General features: G+C 58.2%; 2 protein-coding genes and 1 long non-coding RNA gene across 7 annotated transcripts in view; 2 read left to right on the forward strand and 1 right to left on the reverse strand.

Moving 5' to 3' along the window:
• Positions 1 to 2,203: 2,203 nt before the first annotated feature.
• TRMT10B (tRNA methyltransferase 10B) lies at positions 2,204 to 5,667 on the forward strand. Of its 2 annotated transcripts, none has more exons than XM_086868826.1 (7): positions 2,204 to 2,377; positions 2,709 to 2,987; positions 3,140 to 3,292; positions 3,653 to 3,731; positions 4,047 to 4,114; positions 4,318 to 4,441; positions 5,007 to 5,667. In XM_086868826.1, the coding sequence occupies exons 1-7, from the start codon at positions 2,219 to 2,221 to the stop codon at positions 5,198 to 5,200; spliced, it is 1,056 nt and encodes a 351-aa protein (XP_086724952.1). In that variant the 5' UTR covers positions 2,204 to 2,218; the 3' UTR covers positions 5,201 to 5,667. The 2 variants fall into 2 exon arrangements, with proteins under 2 accessions (XP_086724952.1, XP_086724953.1); XM_086868827.1 differs by having other exon boundaries at positions 4,321 to 4,441.
• The window catches only part of FRMPD1 (FERM and PDZ domain containing 1), a 28,401-nt gene continuing 14,872 nt past the window's right edge, over positions 5,137 to 18,665 (reverse strand). For all 4 annotated transcript variants that reach the window (XM_086868820.1, XM_086868822.1, XM_086868821.1 and 1 more), the window contains 9 exons: positions 16,531 to 16,656; positions 15,349 to 15,468; positions 14,956 to 15,092; positions 13,734 to 13,860; positions 13,341 to 13,436; positions 12,272 to 12,454; positions 11,732 to 11,879; positions 10,711 to 11,337; positions 5,137 to 9,753 (listed from right to left, as the gene is read on the reverse strand). In XM_086868820.1, coding sequence (XP_086724946.1) covers positions 7,130 to 9,753; positions 10,711 to 11,337; positions 11,732 to 11,879; positions 12,272 to 12,454; positions 13,341 to 13,436; positions 13,734 to 13,860; positions 14,956 to 15,092; positions 15,349 to 15,468; positions 16,531 to 16,656 — 4,188 coding nt within the window. In that variant the 3' untranslated portion in view covers positions 5,137 to 7,129. The remainder of the gene's footprint in view (positions 9,754 to 10,710; positions 11,338 to 11,731; positions 11,880 to 12,271; positions 12,455 to 13,340; positions 13,437 to 13,733; positions 13,861 to 14,955; positions 15,093 to 15,348; positions 15,469 to 16,530; positions 16,657 to 18,665) is intronic.
• On the forward strand, positions 11,739 to 15,285 carry LOC147647957 (uncharacterized). The gene is made up of 2 exons (XR_015280848.1): positions 11,739 to 11,871; positions 12,037 to 15,285. It is a non-coding gene; the product is annotated as an uncharacterized LOC147647957 (long non-coding RNA).

The following is an 18,665-nucleotide window of genomic DNA, read 5'->3' on the forward strand; positions in this document are numbered from 1 at the left end:
ACGGGGATTTGCTGTCTGCGCGGAGGCACGGGAGAGGCCGGGCGGTGCCGGGCCCGGGGATCGCCAGCGCCGGCTCCAGACGGAGAGAGCAGCTGTGCCTTGGGCTGCTCGGCGTGAGAACTGAGACACAGCGGCAAACGGGGGTCTGAGTACTAATTAATAGAAAAGGGATGTAATGTATAACCAGTTCATGCTGATATCTTTGTACAACGTGTAAATAGTTTCGATGGTCGGCGAGCAGCATTTTGTAGGAACCACCCAGCTCCCGCTGTGTGCAAACTTGGACAAAAATCCAGGCTGCACCCCATGCCTCTCCTCGGCTGTGCCCCGGGGAATGAGCCCCCGTTGGGGATCTGTCCCCAGTGCATCTGTCCCCCATCCTGGGCGGTCCCCGGCCCTGCACCCTTTGCCCTCTTAAAGACAATTAGCAGGAGGTTTTTTTCAAAACTACTCAGGGAACGTCAGGGTCCCTCCTCCTTACAAAAGCTACTGCTTTAGTGGTGTTTGGATATTTCTCTTTAAGTTTTTGTAATCTTACTGGCATTTTTATAAACACATTCAATGTCAATATGTTTTTTCAAGCCACATGTTCTGAGAGTGTGGAAGACACTACTAAAACCTCGTTGGCAAAGAGGAGGAGTCCAGAGAGGCCTCCTTAGTCCAGTCCAGTGCTAAAAGTACAGAACAGGTGCCAGTGAGGATGGGATCCATAACAGTCCCAGGCTTTGAGTCGAACAGCAGGACCAGCCTCTCCTCTGGGGTCTGATTCATGCTGGGAGTGTCACTGTGACCTCTGTCTTACCCCCAAAATGCTCCTTCTGTCCCCCACAGAAGAACTCTGTTCTTCTCCAAAATATCCTTTGTCCCTTGTGTGTTACCTGAGGTCTTACACAAAATTTTCTCTACCTGTCTACTAGTCTATTTTCTCTACCTGTCTACACTTTTGCCTCACCCTGGGACATGCTTGGAGCCCGGTTTGTTCATGGAGAAACAAGAACTGCAACAGCCCCAGCACAGAGGGTGGCATTAATGCTCTGGGCTTGGAGAACAGTTTCTTGGCAGAGTAGTTCTGGAAAATGTAAAATGTACTCCCGAGAGTGCCTCAGGGAAACGCAGATGCTTTCCTAGGAAACAAAACACGAGTCAGTGTTGCAGCTAAGCCTGTGGGTGAGACACAATTCCCCAGCCCCATGGAACCAGGGCCCCCACACAGTGCAGGATTTCCAGGACAGCCCTGGACATCCTGTGGGCTGGAAGGGCTTTCCAAGAGGTGCTGCTTGCCTCAGTGCACAGTCAGGTTTGTGCTGGCCCTGCCTGGACATCCTGGTCTGTGCTGGGCTTCATTTCTTCCCGGTGGGTGCGGGGCCATGTTCTGCATTCAGGGTGAGGAGAGCTCTGATCACACGTGGATGTTGTGGCTGCTGCTGCGTGTCCTGACCCTGCCAAGGGCTTTTCAGCTGCTTCTGCCCTGACAGCAAGCAGGCCAGGGGGCTACAGCCAAGACAGCTGATCAGAGCCGGGTCAGCTTTTATTTATATCCCCTCCCTTGACATTCCCCCGTTTTACACGCTGTGTGTGATGCCATGCAGTGTGGGACGCAGATTGCCAGGCAGTCAGAGCTGTCTGGGGCGGGGGGCTGCTGCTCATGACCTGGCCAGGCATCAGGCAGTTGGCTTCCTGCAATTCCAGAAGGTTGCGCTTGTCACGCAATACTCCCACTTCTTCCAAACCAGAAGTAATTTTTGGGATTCATTTCTTATCCAAATGCCATTAGTTATCCAAATTCCACCTGCTTATGCTTATCTCCATAGACACAGTATAAAGTGACAGAATAGGAAGAATAACGATAGAAGAATTAGGATACACAAAGGAAGCGGTGCACGGTGGAGGAGCAGCCCTGGGGAGCGGTGCCAGCCTGACCGGGCGTGTGGCATCTGCTGTGTGAGCTGTTGACTCAGCACGGCGACAAACAGGGAAACCACCTCAGGCCGGATCCTCTGTGGGAACGCGCGGAACGCGGGGTGCCGCTGACAGCCGAGAGCCCCGCCACGGAGCGGCAGCGGAGCCGGCCTGCTGGGCGGGAGCGCGGGCACCGGCAGCAGCGGGCACCGGGAGCAGCGGGCCCCACCGGGGAGCTGCCGGCTGGCCCGGGCGGTGCCGCCCCGCGGGGGAACGGGCGGAGCCGCCGCGGGCCCGCCCCTTCCGCGCCGGCGGCGCGATGGAGGCCGGCGTGGCGGCGGGGCCGGAGGCGGCGGGGAGCGAGGCGGAGGCGGAGGCGGCGGTGGCGGCCGAGGCGCTGCGGCTGCTGCGGATCGAGCCCTCGGCAGCGGGCGAGCCCAGCGCGGGGAGGGCGGGCGGCGCGGCGGGGCCGTGCTCGGTGCGTGCGGTGGGGCCGCGCTCGGTGCTCGGTGCTCGGCGGGGCCGCGCTCGGTGCTCGGTGCTCGGCGGGGCCGTGCTCGGTGCTCGATGGGGCCGCGCTCGGTGCTCGGTGCTCGGCGGGGCCGCGCTCGGTACTCGGTGCTCGGCGGGGCCGCGCTCGGTGCTCGGTGCTCGGCGGGGCCGCGCTCGGTGCTCGGTGCTCGGCGGGGCCGCGCTCGGTGCTCGGTGCTCGGTGCTCGGCGGGGCCGCGCTCGGTGCCCGGTGCCGGTGCGTGCGGCGGGACCCCGCGCCGGGCCCCGCTGAGCGCCGTGCCCGCTTCCCTCCCGCAGAGGAACGCGCTGCGGAAGCGGCGGCGCTGGCAGCGGGTTCTCGCCGCCCGGCGCGGGAAGCGGCGGCAGGAGCGGCAGCGGCGCCGGGCACGGCGGGCAGCGGCGGACGGGGACGGCCGGAGAGCGGCGCTCGGCAGCGGCCCCGCCGGGCCCGGGCCGCCCTCCCTCCGCCGCGGGAGGGTCCCGGCTGCCCTGGCCGTGGAGCGGCTGCTGGAGGCGCGGGCGGCGGGGCCGCGGCTGTGCGTGGATCTCGGCGTGGGCGGCAGCATGACCGAGAAGGTGCGGGGGTGCCGGGGGCCGCTCGGGGGCCGCTCGGGGTCCCGGACAGGCTGCGCCCCCCGTGTGCCCGTCCCTGCTGCGGGCGAGGCACCGGGAAGTCGGCGGCACCGCCAGCCCCAGGCCCGCGGTCACTGTCCCGCTCTGTCCCCAAGGAGAGTGGCCGCCTCGCCTCCCAGATCCGGAGGCTCTACGGGGCGAACCGGCGAGCCGCTCGGCCCTTCTGGCTGTGCCTGACGGAGTTCGCGGCCGGCACGCCGATCTACGAGCAGTGCTTCCGCATGAACGACGGCTTCGCTGGATACCTGGTGAGGGTCTGGCCGCGGGGTCGGGGGACAGCACAGCCCTGTGCTCTGTATCTTATTTAAAATTAGACCATGGTTGATGCTCTCCCTTTCTTAAAGCACCCCAAGAACTTCTAATGAGGAAAGAGAATTTAATGGAGTTTTTAGGTGTGTTGACCAGTGCCCAGAATAGAAACATTGTCCAACTGAAAAAGAAAAACCCTAGGTCACTGCAGGTCTGTATGGTCTAGAAGACCTTTAGCAGTCAGTATGGCCTCAGCAGTAGTGTCAGTCCCGGGGTATCTCTGGGTCTGGGAGGGGCCTTTGTTCTGGGGGATGTACCTTAGACTAATGGGCTGCTTCACTCTGACTTGTGTCTTCGAGATGGATACAACTCCAGAGAGTTACCTGGACCTGTTTCCTCTGGAGGCCATTGTTTATCTCACTCCCGACTCTGAGAATGGTAAATATTTCACATGCTTTAGACAAGGTAGAACCAGGGCAAAAGGCTGACTTTTAGAAGGTTGACTTTTCTTTTTGAGGCTGTTCCATGCTTCAGGCAAGCTGTTCCTCACGTGGGCTGTCTCACATTGCATGCTGTGTGCTCAGATCTGGGGTTGGGTCAGTGCTGGTGGCACCCGTGTGCCCCCAGGCCACAGCCCCTGGGGTGAGGAGGCTCTACCCACTGCAGTCCTTGGGAGTGGGGTCTGCAGGGAGAGCACTGTCCTGCAGGATGGGCTGCTGTGTGGTGGTGAGCCAGTGCTTGTCCTATTTCTAGTCCTTGAAGACATCGACCCGGACAAAGTGTACGTGCTGGGAGGGCTGGTGGATGAGAGCATTCACAAGGTGCGTGGTGCCTGCCCCATGAGCGGAGACATCCCAGTGCTGCAGCTGCCTCCCAACACCCCTTGTCCCTCAAATTCTGCCTGGACCCAGCAGCGAGCTGGGAGAAGCTGCTGCTGTGCGGGTGCCACAAGCCCCTGGGCAAGTTTTGCTCTGTGGCTGTGCAGGCCACACCCTGTGTCAGCATGTCCGTGTGTCCCCTGCAGCAGCTGACCCTGCGCAGGGCACGGGAGCAGTGCCTGCAGACAGCCCGGCTCCCCATCCGCGAGTACATGGTGAAAGCCCCCAATTCCAGGAACTACCACTCCGAGACACTGGCCATCAACCAGGGTGAGGGGCTGCCTGGGGGCTGGAGGGACACACGGGGGTCTGGTGTGGTCCAAAGGCTGGGTGTGATCCCCCGCTCCCCGGGGAGCTGTGCACGAGGCAGGGGACAATTTCTCTGTTGGTGGCTGCAGAGGGGCTCATGACCCATGCCAGCTCCTCGCAGTTTCTACCCGTGACATGAGGATTGTGTCCCCTCCATGGACACAAGGCAGAGGAAGTGGCAGGGGGCTCGGTGTGCCCAAGGGATGGAGTCTCTGTCCCTTGGAGTGACAGTGGGAGCACAGCAGGTGTGGCTCACTACAGGGGGGACAAGTGTCATATGTCAGCCAAAACACGGTGGAGGCGCCTCACCGTAGTTGACACAGCCACTGCTTTGCCCAGAGCTCCCTAAAGTCCTCTCCAAAATACCTGTTTGCCCCTAGGTGAGCTGCCTCAAGCATCAGCTCATCAGGTGTTAAGTGAGGGACCTTCTCTGGGCCAGCTGCCATCGCCTCCCTCCTGTTCAGTGGGTGTGTGTGGCACCATTGTCACAGCACTGTGTGACTCAGCATCTCTCTGCTCCTGACAGTCTTTGATGTCCTGTCCACCTACTATGAGACACGGAGCTGGCCAGCAGCTCTGCGGGCTGGAGTTTCTTCTGGGAAAGGCTACGTGCTACCGGATACAGCGGAACAGGTGGAAACACCCCAGTGCGCCACTGCTGCCCAAGAAAACTCTTTATTTTGTGCTGAGGAGCTGCATAGGCAGGAAGCACCAGCGTGACTGTGCCCAGGGGACAGCTACTTCCAGCAGCGTGAGGACCTTGTTGGAGCAACACCTTCTACCTCAGGAATGCAGTTCTAGACATTCCCTGTGCCCCTGAGCAGGAAAGAAAAGCTGGTGGAGCCTGGAATCAAGTGAAAACTGACAGGAATTCAGTTTTGCTTCTTTGCCGCTGTTTGTGACTCCTGCACCTACATGTGTGCTGGGATGGGGAGGAGAGCTTTAAGGTGTTTTCCTCATTTTATTGAAACAGAGAGTAAGGTGAAGTTAGGATTGCAAAGCATATGGGCAAGGAAAACCCCCTACCATGGGACAGGACAGTGCTGTTCCTGCAGGAGAATGAGGGATGGGGAGCTGCTCCCAAGGACGCTCTGTCCCAACAGCTTAAATGCAGTGAAGACTAGGTGAGTTGTCAAAGCCTTTGGCTACTTGTACACATCTAATATAAAATGAAAGGTTTAGATCCCCATTGTGTCCCTACAGTTACTGATAAGTGGTACCTTGTCACACCTGACGCCTGTGTCCCTGCTGGGAAGGTAGCTGGGCTTGGCTGTGCCCTGCAGAGAGCAGTGCCACGTGCCACAGCCACAGCAGAAAGTGTGTTTGGTGCAGCTGAGTCCATACATTACCTCAGCCACTGCTGCCAAAAGCGCCCTAAAACCTCATGGCCAGTGGCAGCAGGACCTGAAGGTCACCTGAGGTAAGTTTGGTTATGTGTTTTCATTTCTCTCTCACAGCAAGGCCCTTTCACAGCCCTGGGGCTTGTGTCCCAGCGTGTGTGACAGTGGCTCTGCAGGAGCAGCTGGGGGCTGTTGTGGTTTAACCCAAGCCAGGGCCTTGCCCTGAGGTTAAGCCACGACAGGGGCTCCGAGTGTCACTGTTGGCCAGTGCCTATTGCTGTGGCCTGGTGGCTCTTGGCAAGCTGCACGTGGAGACGATCCCCTTCAGTGTCCCAGAGCCAGGGGACAATCCTGTGCCCACGGTGCCTGGCAGAGGTGGTGCTATCACCTGTGCTATCAGCTGTGCCCCTCAGCTGCCTAGTGCAGGCCCCCTGGGCTGCAGCAGCAGTTCCTTGGGGAAAGGCAGCCACCCTCAATATCCCCAGGCTGGACCTCAGCAGTGAGGGACTGACCTCTGCCCCTCCATCCAAGGGTGCTGCAGTGCTGCCCTGCAGGGATGCACAGCCAAACCCCCTTCCAGCTCTCGCCTGGCCAGGGCGAGCCGCACCTGCTGGGAGGGGAACAGGGCTGGGGGAGCCCGTGATGGTCCCTGCACAGCTCTGACCGCAGCATCAGAGGGGCTGGCCCTCTCTTCTGGCAGACAGAGCCGGGAGCCGCTCCGATGGTGGGGTGGGAGCTCGATGGTGGGGTGGGAGCTTGCAGGAGCTGTCGCTGGCCAGCAGAGCAGCTGCTGGCACAGGAACGGCACGGAGCGGCTCTGCTGCCGCCCCCGCTGGGACCACCCTCTCTGGCTAAGGAAAAGCAACTGAAGATGGGATCACGGTGGTCCCTTGGCCACAGAGGGTGGAGAAAGCCACCTGGGGGCCTTCACATCCGGACAGGGTGGGGTTTGATGTTCCTTCAGTCCAGAGCCAGCCTGGGGAGACGAGTGAGTGAAAGGCAGGCTGAAAGACTCGCACTCTTCCCCATGGGTGACAAAGAAGCTGAGAGAACACCATGAGACTGACCATCTGCTCAGCCCGTGGGAGGCAAGGCACGAGCCCTGGGTAAGACACAGGCTATGGTTGTGAAGTGCTCCAAGAGCACCTGGGGCATGGCTGCATTTGGGGAGCCCAGCCAGCAGGTTTGGGCACATCCTCCCGTGGCCATCCTGGGCCAAACATTGCCAGGGGGAGAGCCTGAGGCGGACAGGGGGCACACATCCGGGCTCTGTCCCCCTCAGTGCCCTCGTGTGCCCGCACCCCGCCTGTCACAGCCACGGGGATGCCCTGAACTGCTGCAGGAGACAGAAGATGGCAGCTGCTAGGGCCGTGTGCTGGCGGGCAAGGAGCTTGGTGCCCAGCTCAGGGCAGACCTGCCCATGGAGCTGCTGGTGCAGAGCGTGCAGCAGCTGCTGGTAGGTGCCCACCACGTCCCCCAGCGCAGCTCCCAGCTCCTGCTGTCTCTGCCTGCAGCGCTGGCAGTGTGTCACCTGGAAGCAGGTCACTGCCAGGTGAACCAGGCGGTCAAATGTTGCTCTCAGTGCACACTGCACCTCTGTGAGAGGCTGCTCTGTGCTCAGGAGTGCCTGGCAGCTGGACAGCAGGTCCTGGGAAGCCCAGCCCAGGGCACCCTGGCTCTCCACACCCTGCTCTGCACATTGGTCGTGCAGGTGAGTTGCCTGGTTTCCGCAGAGCTTCCCTACAACCTCCTGGAGCTCCACAGTGTAGGCCAGGAAGCGTGAGAAATCCACAGGGCTCATCCATGCCTGGTCCTTCAGCTGCCCCAGCACTTGGATGTGGGGGTCCTGCCCTGCCGCGTCCCCAGCAGTGGAGACTGGGAGGGCGCTCCCGGGGGTCCTGGGAAGGCTGCAGCTGCTGGATGGAGGGGTGGTGAGGGGCCCTGGAAACTGGGGGGGGCTGGTTTCACGCTCCCCCTGGTTGTGGGGCTGGGGGAAGCAGCTGATGTAGGGCAGCTGGCAGCCACAGCTGTCCAGCCCGTGTGGTGCCGGGGAACAGCCCAAGGGCCCACCTGGGCTGGGGGCTGCAGGGGTCTGCTCACCCCCCTCAGAGTTAAGACAGAGGAAGGAGTGTTTTGCAGCCCCATTGTCTCCTGCTCCTTTCCCCAGGGAAACTGGAACCGAGGAGATGGAAAGCTCTGCAGATGGAGCCAGGCAAGAGTCCTTCTCCAGCCCTGCAGCCTGTTCTCTGGGAAGAGAAGCCTGTGCAGGCTGTGGCTCCTGCTGAGCCACATTTCCTGCATCTCTTGTGGGCTGCCCTGCACCCAGCCCTGAGCTGCTCACCAGCTCCTGGACAAAGCCTGCTCCAGCAGGGGATGTTGGCATCTTCCTTCCAACAGCACCAGCCCCCATGCACCTGCTGCTCATCAGACAGGCCAAAGGCTCAAGTGGGTCATCCACCCTGTCTTGCAGCAGGCTGTGTGACACAGGGTCTGTTCTCACCCCGAATGAGAGCCAGGAGAGGTGGCTGAGGACCCCCGAGGCACTGCTGCCATCTGCCAGGAGCTGGGCTGCATCTGGGAACCCCATGTGGCCTTCCTGCACCTTCCACAGGATCTCCCCATCCACCACCTGCTGGCCCCTGGGCTGGGACACAGCCCCCTCAGTGCTGCTGCAGCCACAGCTCTGGCCACCAGCCCTGCCCTGACCATCGGCACAGCCCTGACCATCATCCCTGCCCTGATCATCACCCCTGCTCTGACCATCATCCCTGCCCTGATCATCACCCCTGCTCTGACCATCATCTCTGCTCTGACCATCACCCCTGCCCTGACCATCACCCCTGCCCTGACCATCACCCCTGCCCTGACCATCATCCCTGCCCTGACCATCATCCCTTCCCTGATCATCATCCCTTCCCTGATCATCATCCCTTCCCTGACCATCATCTCTGCTCTGACCATCATCTCTGCTCTGACCATCATCCCTGCCCTGACCATCATCCCTGCCCTGACCATCATCCCTGCCCTGATCATCATCCCTGCCCTGACCATCATCCCTGCCCTGACCATTGGCACAGCCCTGACCATCAGCACAGCCCTTGCCAATGACACAGCTCAGACCATCAGCTTTGCTCTCCTGACAGGGAGCCAGGGAAGGCTCCACACTCACAGGGGGCAGCCCCCAGTCCTGGGCCAGCTCCTGAGGAGGAGCCATGCTGGGGCCAGGGGCTGATGGCAGCAGCAGGAGCTCGTCAGAGGGGCAGACAACAGCAGAGGGCACAACACTGGCCTTGTGCTGGGTGGCCACCACCTCACCCCCCTCCTCCTGCGCTCCCTGGGTCTGCCAGCCTCCAGTGGGCACACGGCTCTCCTCACTCAGACACCCAGGATCTGTCTCCACTGGGGAGCTTTCCTGGGCAGCTCCACTCTGACCTCTGGGAAGGGGCTCTGGGGACAGCAAGGGGGGTTTTTGAGGCTGGAGGCTGCTGTCCTCCTCCCCACACTGGTCACCAGCACGGTGAGCGTCCGAAATGGAGGAAACCAGACATTCCATCACTGACTTTGCCTCCATGGTGTCGGGCTCCATGTCCATCACATCAGAGCAGGGCTTTGTGCCAGCAGTGTTCCTCTGGGCCTGGGTGGCCACAAGAAGCCCCATCTCCGTGTTCTTCCCTGTGTCCTCTGTGGGCTGAGTGGGCGGCCAGGAGCAGCAGCGCTGTGGAGAGCCCGGGACAGCCGCAGGGAAACTGACCTGCGAGGTGTAATCAGTTTTCAGGAAAGACCTTCTCTTCCTCAGGCTCTTGGTGCAGGTCAGCTCCTTCTCCTGCCCGTGCTTCTCCCTCACTGAAGGGCTCTCCCCCAAGCTGTAGCACCTCAGCCTCTTTGGGATGCAGGAGGGGTTCTCTGCACCCTCCCAGGGTGCTGCATCGTAGCCTGACGGCAGGAAAAACATGGAAATCAGGAAGTAATCCCAGACAGCAGAATACCCACATGCCTACACAGTGTGCCAAAAAGCTCCTGGCACAGGCCTTGGAATCACAGGCACAAATGCTCAGCAGGCTCCTAAGCTGGGTTCCCAAGGGCAGAACGAAACGGTCTCTCATGATCCACTACCTACTTGGGGTTGGATGTCAAGAAAAAGGCAGAGCCTGGGTGTGTGGCTACAAGGGCTGGAGCCCAGGATTAGTGATGAGGGCTCTGGGGTCACTTCACCTGCAGGCAGGTGTGGCTGTAATTCCCCAGTCAAGTGTGGGGACAGCAGCAGCACCACGAGAACACTGCCCACAGGCTCATCACCAAACAGAAACACGGCCAGAGGTTGCCAGCTGGATATTTAGGTGATAACAGCTTCCAGAGATGATGTTTTTTGCCTGAACACAGTACAGTGACTGTGCATTGCTGTAAAAGCCAAAACGGTTCTAATGGCATGAATCAAATTCTTAGGAGGTTCGGTTAATACTGAAAGAGCTGATTACTTCAGAAACAAGACTCTTCTCATTTCTGAGAAAATCAATGGTCAGGGAGCTGCCCAGCCCTGGGAACCCTTGACCCAGCTCTTTAACAAGCCTCTGACCTGAACATGACCTTTGATCTTGGGGGTTCATGCAACAGTGTTTTACAGCTTTGGGGTCTCCTTAGCTGAGAGGAAAAGAGCTGAGATTCCAGAATGCCACTCCTCTGAAAACTGACTTTTCCCAGCACCCAGTGCTTGCACGTGGTTACAAATCCTCCTGCAACCTCACTGCGAGGGTGCTGAGGAGCGGCCTGTGGAGAACGGGTGTTCGGATGTCCCTCAGAAGGCCGGGGGAGGCTGCTAAGGGCTGGGAGCAGGGGCGGCATCCCAGCCCGGCAGCGGGAGGGAGGGCCCGCAGCACGCAGGTGAGGCTTTACCTGCCAGCGCCTCCGGAGGGCTGAGCCTGTCCGCAGCATCGTAGAACTCCTCCTCGGAGCTGGAGTCACCGAAGCCCGGGGGCGGCCGCAGGACGAGGTCGCTGTCGCCTGTGCCGTGCCCCGCGGGGCAGCCCGAGGTGTCCGGCCGGGCCAGCCCGGGCTGCCGAGCGGAGCCCGGCCCCGAGGGGCTGTCCCCGGGCCCCGGCGGCGCCTGCACGAAGCAGAAATAGCCGCCGGCAGCGCCGGGGCTGCCCGCGGCACACACCGGCACGAAGCTCCGCTCGCAGCTGCTCATCTCCTGCACGGTCGGAGCGTAAAAGCGGAGCGGCTCTGGCCGGGAGGAAGAGCACGCTTCCAGCTCCTCTTCCTCCAGCGCGTCCATCGAGTCGCTGGAGCCGCTCGTCTTGAAGCCCCGGCTCTCGGTGTTGGCCGAGTCGGACGCCTCGGAGGCGCTGTCGGTGGCGTTGTCACCGCCTGTCCCCGGCGGGTCCCCGCCGCCAGCCCGGGGCTCCGCGCCGCTCCCGCCGGCACCGCGGGGCTCTCCCCGGCCCGCAGCGCCCTCCGGGCGGCGCTCCGAGCAGCAGCCCCAGGAATCTTCAGAGTCGCTGCAGGCTCGGGATTCGTAGCCTGGGATTGAAAGGAACTCGTCATCCCATGCTGTGGGATGGGGTCAGCCAGACCTGCCCCGCGGGCCCCGGGGCACGGCCCTACCCTAACCCAGCGCAACAGCCAGCAAGGGAAGCTGCGGCTGCACCTGCGGGCTGTTTCCAGCTCAGAGCAGCACCCTGGAGCTGCCAGCTCACCCCTCGCCCCAAGCCTCGGCCTGCGGCTCGCACAAGCCTGCAGCTATCACAGGAATGGTGGAAAAGCCCCCTAAGACCATCAAGTGCAGCCTTAACCATCTGCAGGTGCCACTACTCGGCCCCGGGCTGCTGCTCCACCACGATGCTGCACCCAGGAGCTGGGGCATCCACCCGCTTCCTCCCCGTCCTTTGTCAAGAAAAGGCTGGTTTTCCTGAACCTTCTTCAGCCGAGACACGGTGCAGTTGCTGTTCTTTCTCTCCCCAGGTAAATATGGAGGCGTTTGCATCCACGAAGAGTCTGTAGTAACCAACGATGAGGCAGACGAGATCCTTCGCACTGTTTGACTCCAGCAGCAGAGTGAGCAGCTGTTTTTGGTTTGTTTCATTATTTGGAGGCGTGGGGGAGAAAAGGGTAGGAAAGATTAGAATAAACAAATGTTGTTGGTACCACAGTCTGCAGGAACAGGCTGCACAAGGACAAAGCACCCCCTCTGTCTCATACTTCCCTCACTCTCATTTGCAGGAGGCACAGACAAAGAGGAGTAATTTATTTTTCTCGCCTTCTGTGCCTTTGGTGTGTCTCACTGATGGAGGAAGAATCGCTTTTCCTCAGCAGGGAGAATCACTTCTCTCTAGGAAATCTTTTTGGTTCTTCCTACGAGCTTTCCCTCCCAAGTCCGTTCTAAGCCTTTTATCCTGGTGGCACCCCAGCCTTTGAGAAGAGCTGATGGTGCAGCTGACTCCCCACAGCTGCTCACCTTCAGGTCCTGCAGGTAGATCTTGACAGTGCTCACTCGCTCGGACTCCTCGCTGAGCTCCACCCTGCTGATGCTGGGGAACTCGGCCAGGCTGGTGATGATGTTGAGCTTGCTGTTGATGATCTGGCTCACGCCGTGCTTGGCACCCACCAGCAGAGCCACGTACGACTCCCTGTCCTGCAGCTGCAGAGGATAAACTGCTGATAAAGCCTGGGCAGGGACCCCTCAGCCCCCTGACCTCACCTGGGATCTCAGCACTGACTCTCTTTGCTGCAGGGCTGCCACAGGAGCCTGTGCCCAGCTCCCTCCCCTGCACAGGGACCAGCAGCTTCCCGTGGCCCCAGGGATGCAGCAGCCACCTGGCAGACCCAGAGATGTGGCTGGCAGCAGTGTCCCCTGGCAGCCCAGGGTGTCCCCATACCCCTGCTGCAGCTGCAGGGTAGAAACTTCACAAAGACATTTCTGGGGTTGGAAGAAATGCCAATCCTTTCTGTTAGGGTGAGACACTTAACGAGAAATTAATTAATGCTCATAAAATCTGGCAGAGACTGTTCAAATTGCATGTAGGTGCAGCATGTTCATAGTTCAAACTGCATGCTGTGTTCAGCAGTACTGGGACCCATGGGTGAGGTCTTGCTCTGCTTCAGCCCCACCAACATTGCTCAGCTCCCTGTGTGACACATCTTGTGACACAGACCCAGGAGGGGACAGGCAGAAAGATCAACAACCCAGGAAACCCCTTGTAAAAAGTGAAGAGATCTTTTTTACAGTGAGGTTTAAGTATTTCCAGTATTTTTTCAAGGGTTTGAAGCCTCCCCAGATTTCTCAAGTAGTTTATAATACACAAAATATAGAGAGGGTTTATCTGAAGAGCAAGAGGCACAGCTTTCAATTAGAAAAACCATGCATAACTATTCTGGAGGCTGGTCTGTGCTGTGGACACTTCTGTGGAATTATGCTGAGATTCTCCAGCAGAGCCCCTTCCCAACATCTATCCCTGGACAGGAAGAAGCAGTGTGGCCAGTAGGACTGCATGCCAAAATCAATTACACAAATGAACAGCTCATACCATCATGGTGGCATTGAAGATCTTCCCACTGTACATCTTCAGCTCTCCCAGGATCTGCAGGTAGCTCAGGCGCACCTGGGCTGCCGTGAGCGTGTGCTTGGTTTGGCAAGAGAGGAAACACGGTTTACAACAGGTGCTGCAGGACAGGGACATCGAGCAGGGGGTCTGACCAACACACCCAGCTCAGTCTGGACACAGAGGTGTCCAGGCACCATCCCCCATGGCCCACAGAGCGTCTGCACCCCACAGCAAAGGGCAGTGGGACACAGTGCAGGGAGATCAGGGAGCACAGAGCATGAGACAAGCCCCAGGTGACAGACACAAGGAGGAGAACCAGGGGGGAGGACACTGCCACCACCCCACAGACACTGTGACCCAGGGCTCACACATTACCTTCTGCCGAGGGTCCAGCAGCACCTGGTTCCGCTTCAGGTGGTAGCTGATGGCTTTCTTGATGTCCTTCCCTCTCATGTTTCGAAGCAAAGTGGGTGAGATGAAGTTTTCGATTCCCCAGTCCCTCCTGGAAGACAGAGGGAAGGGAGCACAGCAGGTCCCAGCCATGCTGACCCCCAGCAGCATGGGACAGGGCAGAGGCACCAGGCAGCCTTGGGGGGCTGTGGCACACCCAGTGGCCTCACTGGCTCAAATTCACTGCTACCTGCACCTGCCACTGGGTCAGGAGCGGGACTGGACAATGTGCACTCTGGTGCAGAATGACATTTTCACATGGTTTCACAGGAGGTAATTCACAGCCTTCATTAGCAGGACAATCCCAATCTCCCCTCACCACCCAGAGGATGGAGATTCTGTCCTTGCATGCTCCTTGCTTTGGTGACAAGATTATGACATTGCAGCAGGTTCAGTTTCCTGGACCCAAAATGTGGGCCATACGTGCTGCTGGGGAGTTTACTCAGCCCAAGCACTAAACACCTGTGAGGTGAGAGGAGAGTAGCTGCCCCTTGCCCCCCACTTCCTGCACACAGCTGGGCACATCTGGCTGCACACGAGGCAGCCAGTGCCTGCTAATTAACCTGGTCACCACACCAGAGCCTGCTAATTAGCAACGAGCTCGTCACCGCTGCCTAGAGCAGGGGCTTCTCCAGGGCAGGTGCAGTCCAAGAGCACCAACATGCAGCATGGCACACCTGCTCCTTCTGAAAGCATGTTTTGGTCATTTCCCCACAGACCCAAATACTTCACAGGATCTATCACTGCCCAAAGCAGGGATTTCTGACGTGCTTCTGGTGGGTGACAAGGCTGATCACTACACCCTCTCTGTGCAGGCACTAAAATCTGGCAGGGGCAGCGTGGGGAACCTTCACTGTGCGAGAGATCTGCGGCCTCAAGTCACTGTCCCTGTGACAGACAAGACTCTGCCTTGGGACACAGCCAGGTGTTCACTCTCTACTGCTCTGGAGGTTCAGTGGGTGAAGGACAGGGAGGCCCACGAGGCCACCCTGCCCTAAAATGAGCAGCACAACCAAGAGGCTGCAATTCCCCTTGGACTCCTGTGCACAGCTAAACACAGGGCAAACAGAGAGCTGATGTCACTCCTAGGTGTCTCCTCCTTTTGCTGGGCTTAGTCAGGCCAGAGCACAGAAATGTGGGCACTTACTCGATGTATTTCAGGGACACCTTGTGTGGGTGAGCACAGGCGTAGATCCTCTCCTGTATGTGCAGAGCAGCCAGGCGTAACGCCACGCTGCACTTCATTTCCACAGCAAACCTTTCCTGGAGCACATCGCTGCAGCTCTGGGGCAAACAGAGCACAGTCAGGGCACACAACAAGCCTGACAACACGACACCACGCATCCAATCAGGGATATCACCAGCCAAGCATACAGGATGACATAAGGATTTAAGGCAAATCAAATGGAAATGCTCTGATTTTAAGTGCTCTGCATTTCCCATCCGTACAGCTGAGCCAGTGTGAGGCACACTCTGGTTTAAAGCAAAAATGAGAACAGGATGAGACGGGATTCCCAAGCACGGAATGCCCCAGTGTCACCTGCAGGTACAGATACTCAAAGGCCACTGGGTCTTCCTGCAGGAGGTCCAGGGGGTCCTTGGGGATAAAGCACACTCTGAAGAGGCAGCGGTAGTCATGAGAGTCTCTTTTCTGGACCACCTGCAACAGAGAGATGACTCACACCACAAGCCCTCCCTCCCCGAGTGCACGATGAGCCTGTGCTCTGCTTTAACACCACTGGCAAAGGGATGGTGCAGACGGTCCCTAACAAACACAAGGAGATTTTACTAGTGTTTGTAATTTTATCTCTGATTCTTCATCTGTTTTTTCCTTCTCCCTGCAGCAGCCCAGAAGCCCTTTGACAGCAACACTTCATTTAAATGCCCACTGATCCCAGAGACTTGCAGTGTGACCAGGACAGAGGCTTCGGGGCTGTGTGATAACAGCAGGGGAAGGGGCAGGCTGCTCTGCTTTGGAGCACAGTCACAAGACACAGCAGCCCTAAACAGACCCCTGAATCATCACTGTAATGTCAATACAATGTCAGGGCTCTGAGTTATACATCAGCATATTTTATTCTGGGCGAATCCTGCCCAGCGGAAATCCTCTGAGCCATGAGTTCAATGTTCTGACAGCATCACCCACCGAGGGAGTTGAACTCAATGATCCTCCTGTGTGATTCCCATTCAGGACATTCCCTATGATTCCATGGACCCCTCTGCAGTGGACTGCCCAAACAAGCCCATCAGCTGGGAGCTGAACACCTGAGCAGCACTTCTGACAAACCAGCAGCGCTGCTGGAGCGGCAGGAGCACCCGAGCTCGCCTCACGTTTACAGGACACAAAGCACTGACTCAGAATTTAACCCAAGTGGCCCCTGCCTGGGGGATGGCTCTGACTGCTGAGGGAACAGAGAGCAGCCAGGTCATGCACCTTAAAGCTGTTTTGGGGCTCAAGCAGTGCTCTGCTGACGTGACAGGTGGCACAGAGGATGTTGCTCCCCACAGCCCAGGCAGCACCAGCCCATGGGTGCTGCTCGGTGTGTGTGGGCACTCAGGATGCTCCCGAGGTGCCCCTTCCCCAGGGATGTGGGTGTACACCCTGGCAGAAGTGGCTGGCATCGCTGGGGCCCAGCTGAGCTCACCCCTGCAGCGTTGGTCCCTGTGCCCCTCGCTGGCCTCTGCTCCTGGGGGCTGTGGGACACACGGGGGCTCTGCTCACCTGTGCAATGAGCTCCTCCTCGTGCAGCAGGTGGATCTTGGCCAGGTTGTACTGCTCCTCCAGCACCAGCGCGAAGTGGGCGATGCTGCGGATGGACAGCTTCTCCTGCAGCGTCAGCACGATGTCCTGGCAGGGCACAGGGACACACGGAGCTGAGGGTGGCACCAGTGCTGCCCACACTGCACAGGGGTGTCACTGTGTGCCACCACAGACAGGGCACATCCCAGCACATCCCATGGGAGCCCACATCCCAGGAGCACAGTGCAGCTCTGGACACCTTCCAAGGTGTCTCAGGTATCAAATCCACGTCCTGGAGCTGCCTCACTCCAAGTTTTACAGTGTTCAGCTGGGTGGTGTTGGGCGCTTTCTGTCACACTGGACCTAGGTGTCTGCTGTCTTTGTTATTCCAGCTTTCTAGAACTCTGCAACACTTGGGATCCCTAGAAGCATCCAAGGCCAGGCTGGACAGGACTTGAAGCAGGTGGGAGGTGTCCCTGACCATGGTAGGAGGCTGGAACTGAATGGTCTCTAAGGTCCCTTCCAACCCATATCAGTCTGTGACTCTGTGATTTGAGAAGAAACTAGAAAGAATTCCAATAAACAAGAATTTGAGACCATAACTGTAAAAATCTTACCAACTCTGCCTGACACTGGTGTTTCACTTTGTAATAGAGAATTCTGTCAATATTCTAACTGTTATGGAAGTAACAAGGTGTATTTTTGCCAAAAAAAAATCACCTCAGGCTTGACTGAGCACAAATTAAAACAGAAGCCCTTGGACTCACTCAAGCCTCTTGAGGCAAGCATAATTGTTTGACCCAACTCAGTTTTAAGCCAGGATGTCTCAAGATCCAGAGGAACTTCTGAAAGGATCTAACTTGGGAAGCATTTTACTCATTTAGGTGTTTCTGCAGGGTACTTGTGAGGGCTACCCTTAAAAACTGGGAAATCTTATTCCATGTCAGAGCTGAGAAACTCAAGTCAAAGAGCGAATCCATCCTTTAGACATTAAACCCTTGGGGACAGGCATTCAAATGTCTCTTTACAACTCTCCTCTCCTCTCCTCTCCTCTCCTCTCCTCTCCTCTCCTCTCCTCTCCTCTCCTCTCCTCTCCTCTCCTCTCCTCTCCTCTCCTCTCCTCTCCTCTCCTCTCCTCTCCTCTCCTCTCCTCTCCTCTCCTCTCCTCTCCTCTCCTCTCCTCTCCTCTCCTCTCCTCTCCTCTCCTCTCCTCTCCTCTCCTCTCCTCTCCTCTCCTCTCCTCTCCTCTCCTCTCCTCTCCTCTCCTCTCCTCTCCTCTCCTCTCCTCTCCTCTCCTCTCCTCTCCTCTCCTCTCCTCTCCTCTCCTCTCCTCTCCTCTCCTCTCCTCTCCTCTCCTCTCCTCTCCTCTCCTCTCCTCTCCTCTCCTCTCCTCTCCTCTCCTCTCCTCTCCTCTCCTCTCCTCTCCTCTCCTCTCCTCTCCTCTCCTCTCCTCTCCCCTTTCCTTTCCCCTTTCCTTTCCCCTTTCCTTTCCTTTCCCCTTTCCTTTCCCCTTTCCTTTCCTTTCCCCTTTCCTTTCCCCTTTCCTTTCCCCTTTCCTTTCCCCTTTCCTCTCCCCTTTCCTCTCCCCTTTCCTCTCCCCTTTCCTCTCCTCTCCTCTCTACTTTCTTTTTCTAGACCATGCAAGTTAAAAGACTTACAGACACTTACGTGCCTGAGAGACCACAATGGCTTTGTGGAGCTTGAATGAGCTGGACAAACTCCTCCTTTTCCTGAGGGAAGTTTTCACTGCATGATAAATGAAATCTCCTTGTGTTTCCCCTTAACACACTCTCAGCCTGACAGCCCTGGGATGTCTGTCCATCGTGAATCTCTCCCACTGCTTCTGCACTGGTGCAGGACACCACCAGTCCCTTAAGTAATTGATGGCCTCCAGCCGCTGGCCATGGCCAGATCTTACTAAGCCAAACATAAACTCTGAGCAGCTGCAACGGTCATGCCAGGAAACCTGGAGGTGTGTAAGGCTGTGTGCAAGCACAGCAGGTATGGGAAGGGCTGGGTCAGTGGCTCTGCAGAGCAGCATCATGTTTTCAGGGGATGATGGCAACCTGTCTGTCTGTGGTGCCCCAAGCATCGAGGGAGGATCACTCTTCCTCCAG

The sequence above is a fragment of the Cyanistes caeruleus genome, chromosome Z (genome assembly GCF_971803275.1).
Source record: "Cyanistes caeruleus chromosome Z, bCyaCae1.hap1.1, whole genome shotgun sequence".
Classification (NCBI taxonomy): domain Eukaryota; kingdom Metazoa; phylum Chordata; class Aves; order Passeriformes; family Paridae; genus Cyanistes; species Cyanistes caeruleus.

Excerpts from the sequence above, each read along its gene's own strand:
- TRMT10B (XM_086868826.1), top strand. The coding sequence starts at position 2,219 with ATGGAGGCCGGCGTGGCGGCGGGGCCGGAGGCGGCGGGGAGCGAGGCG. Across the intron at positions 3,732-4,046 it reads CACTCCCGACTCTGAGAATG|TCCTTGAAGACATCGACCCG; the intron begins GTAAATATTTCA and ends TCCTATTTCTAG. Across the intron at positions 4,442-5,006 it reads GACACTGGCCATCAACCAGG|TCTTTGATGTCCTGTCCACC; the intron begins GTGAGGGGCTGC and ends TGCTCCTGACAG.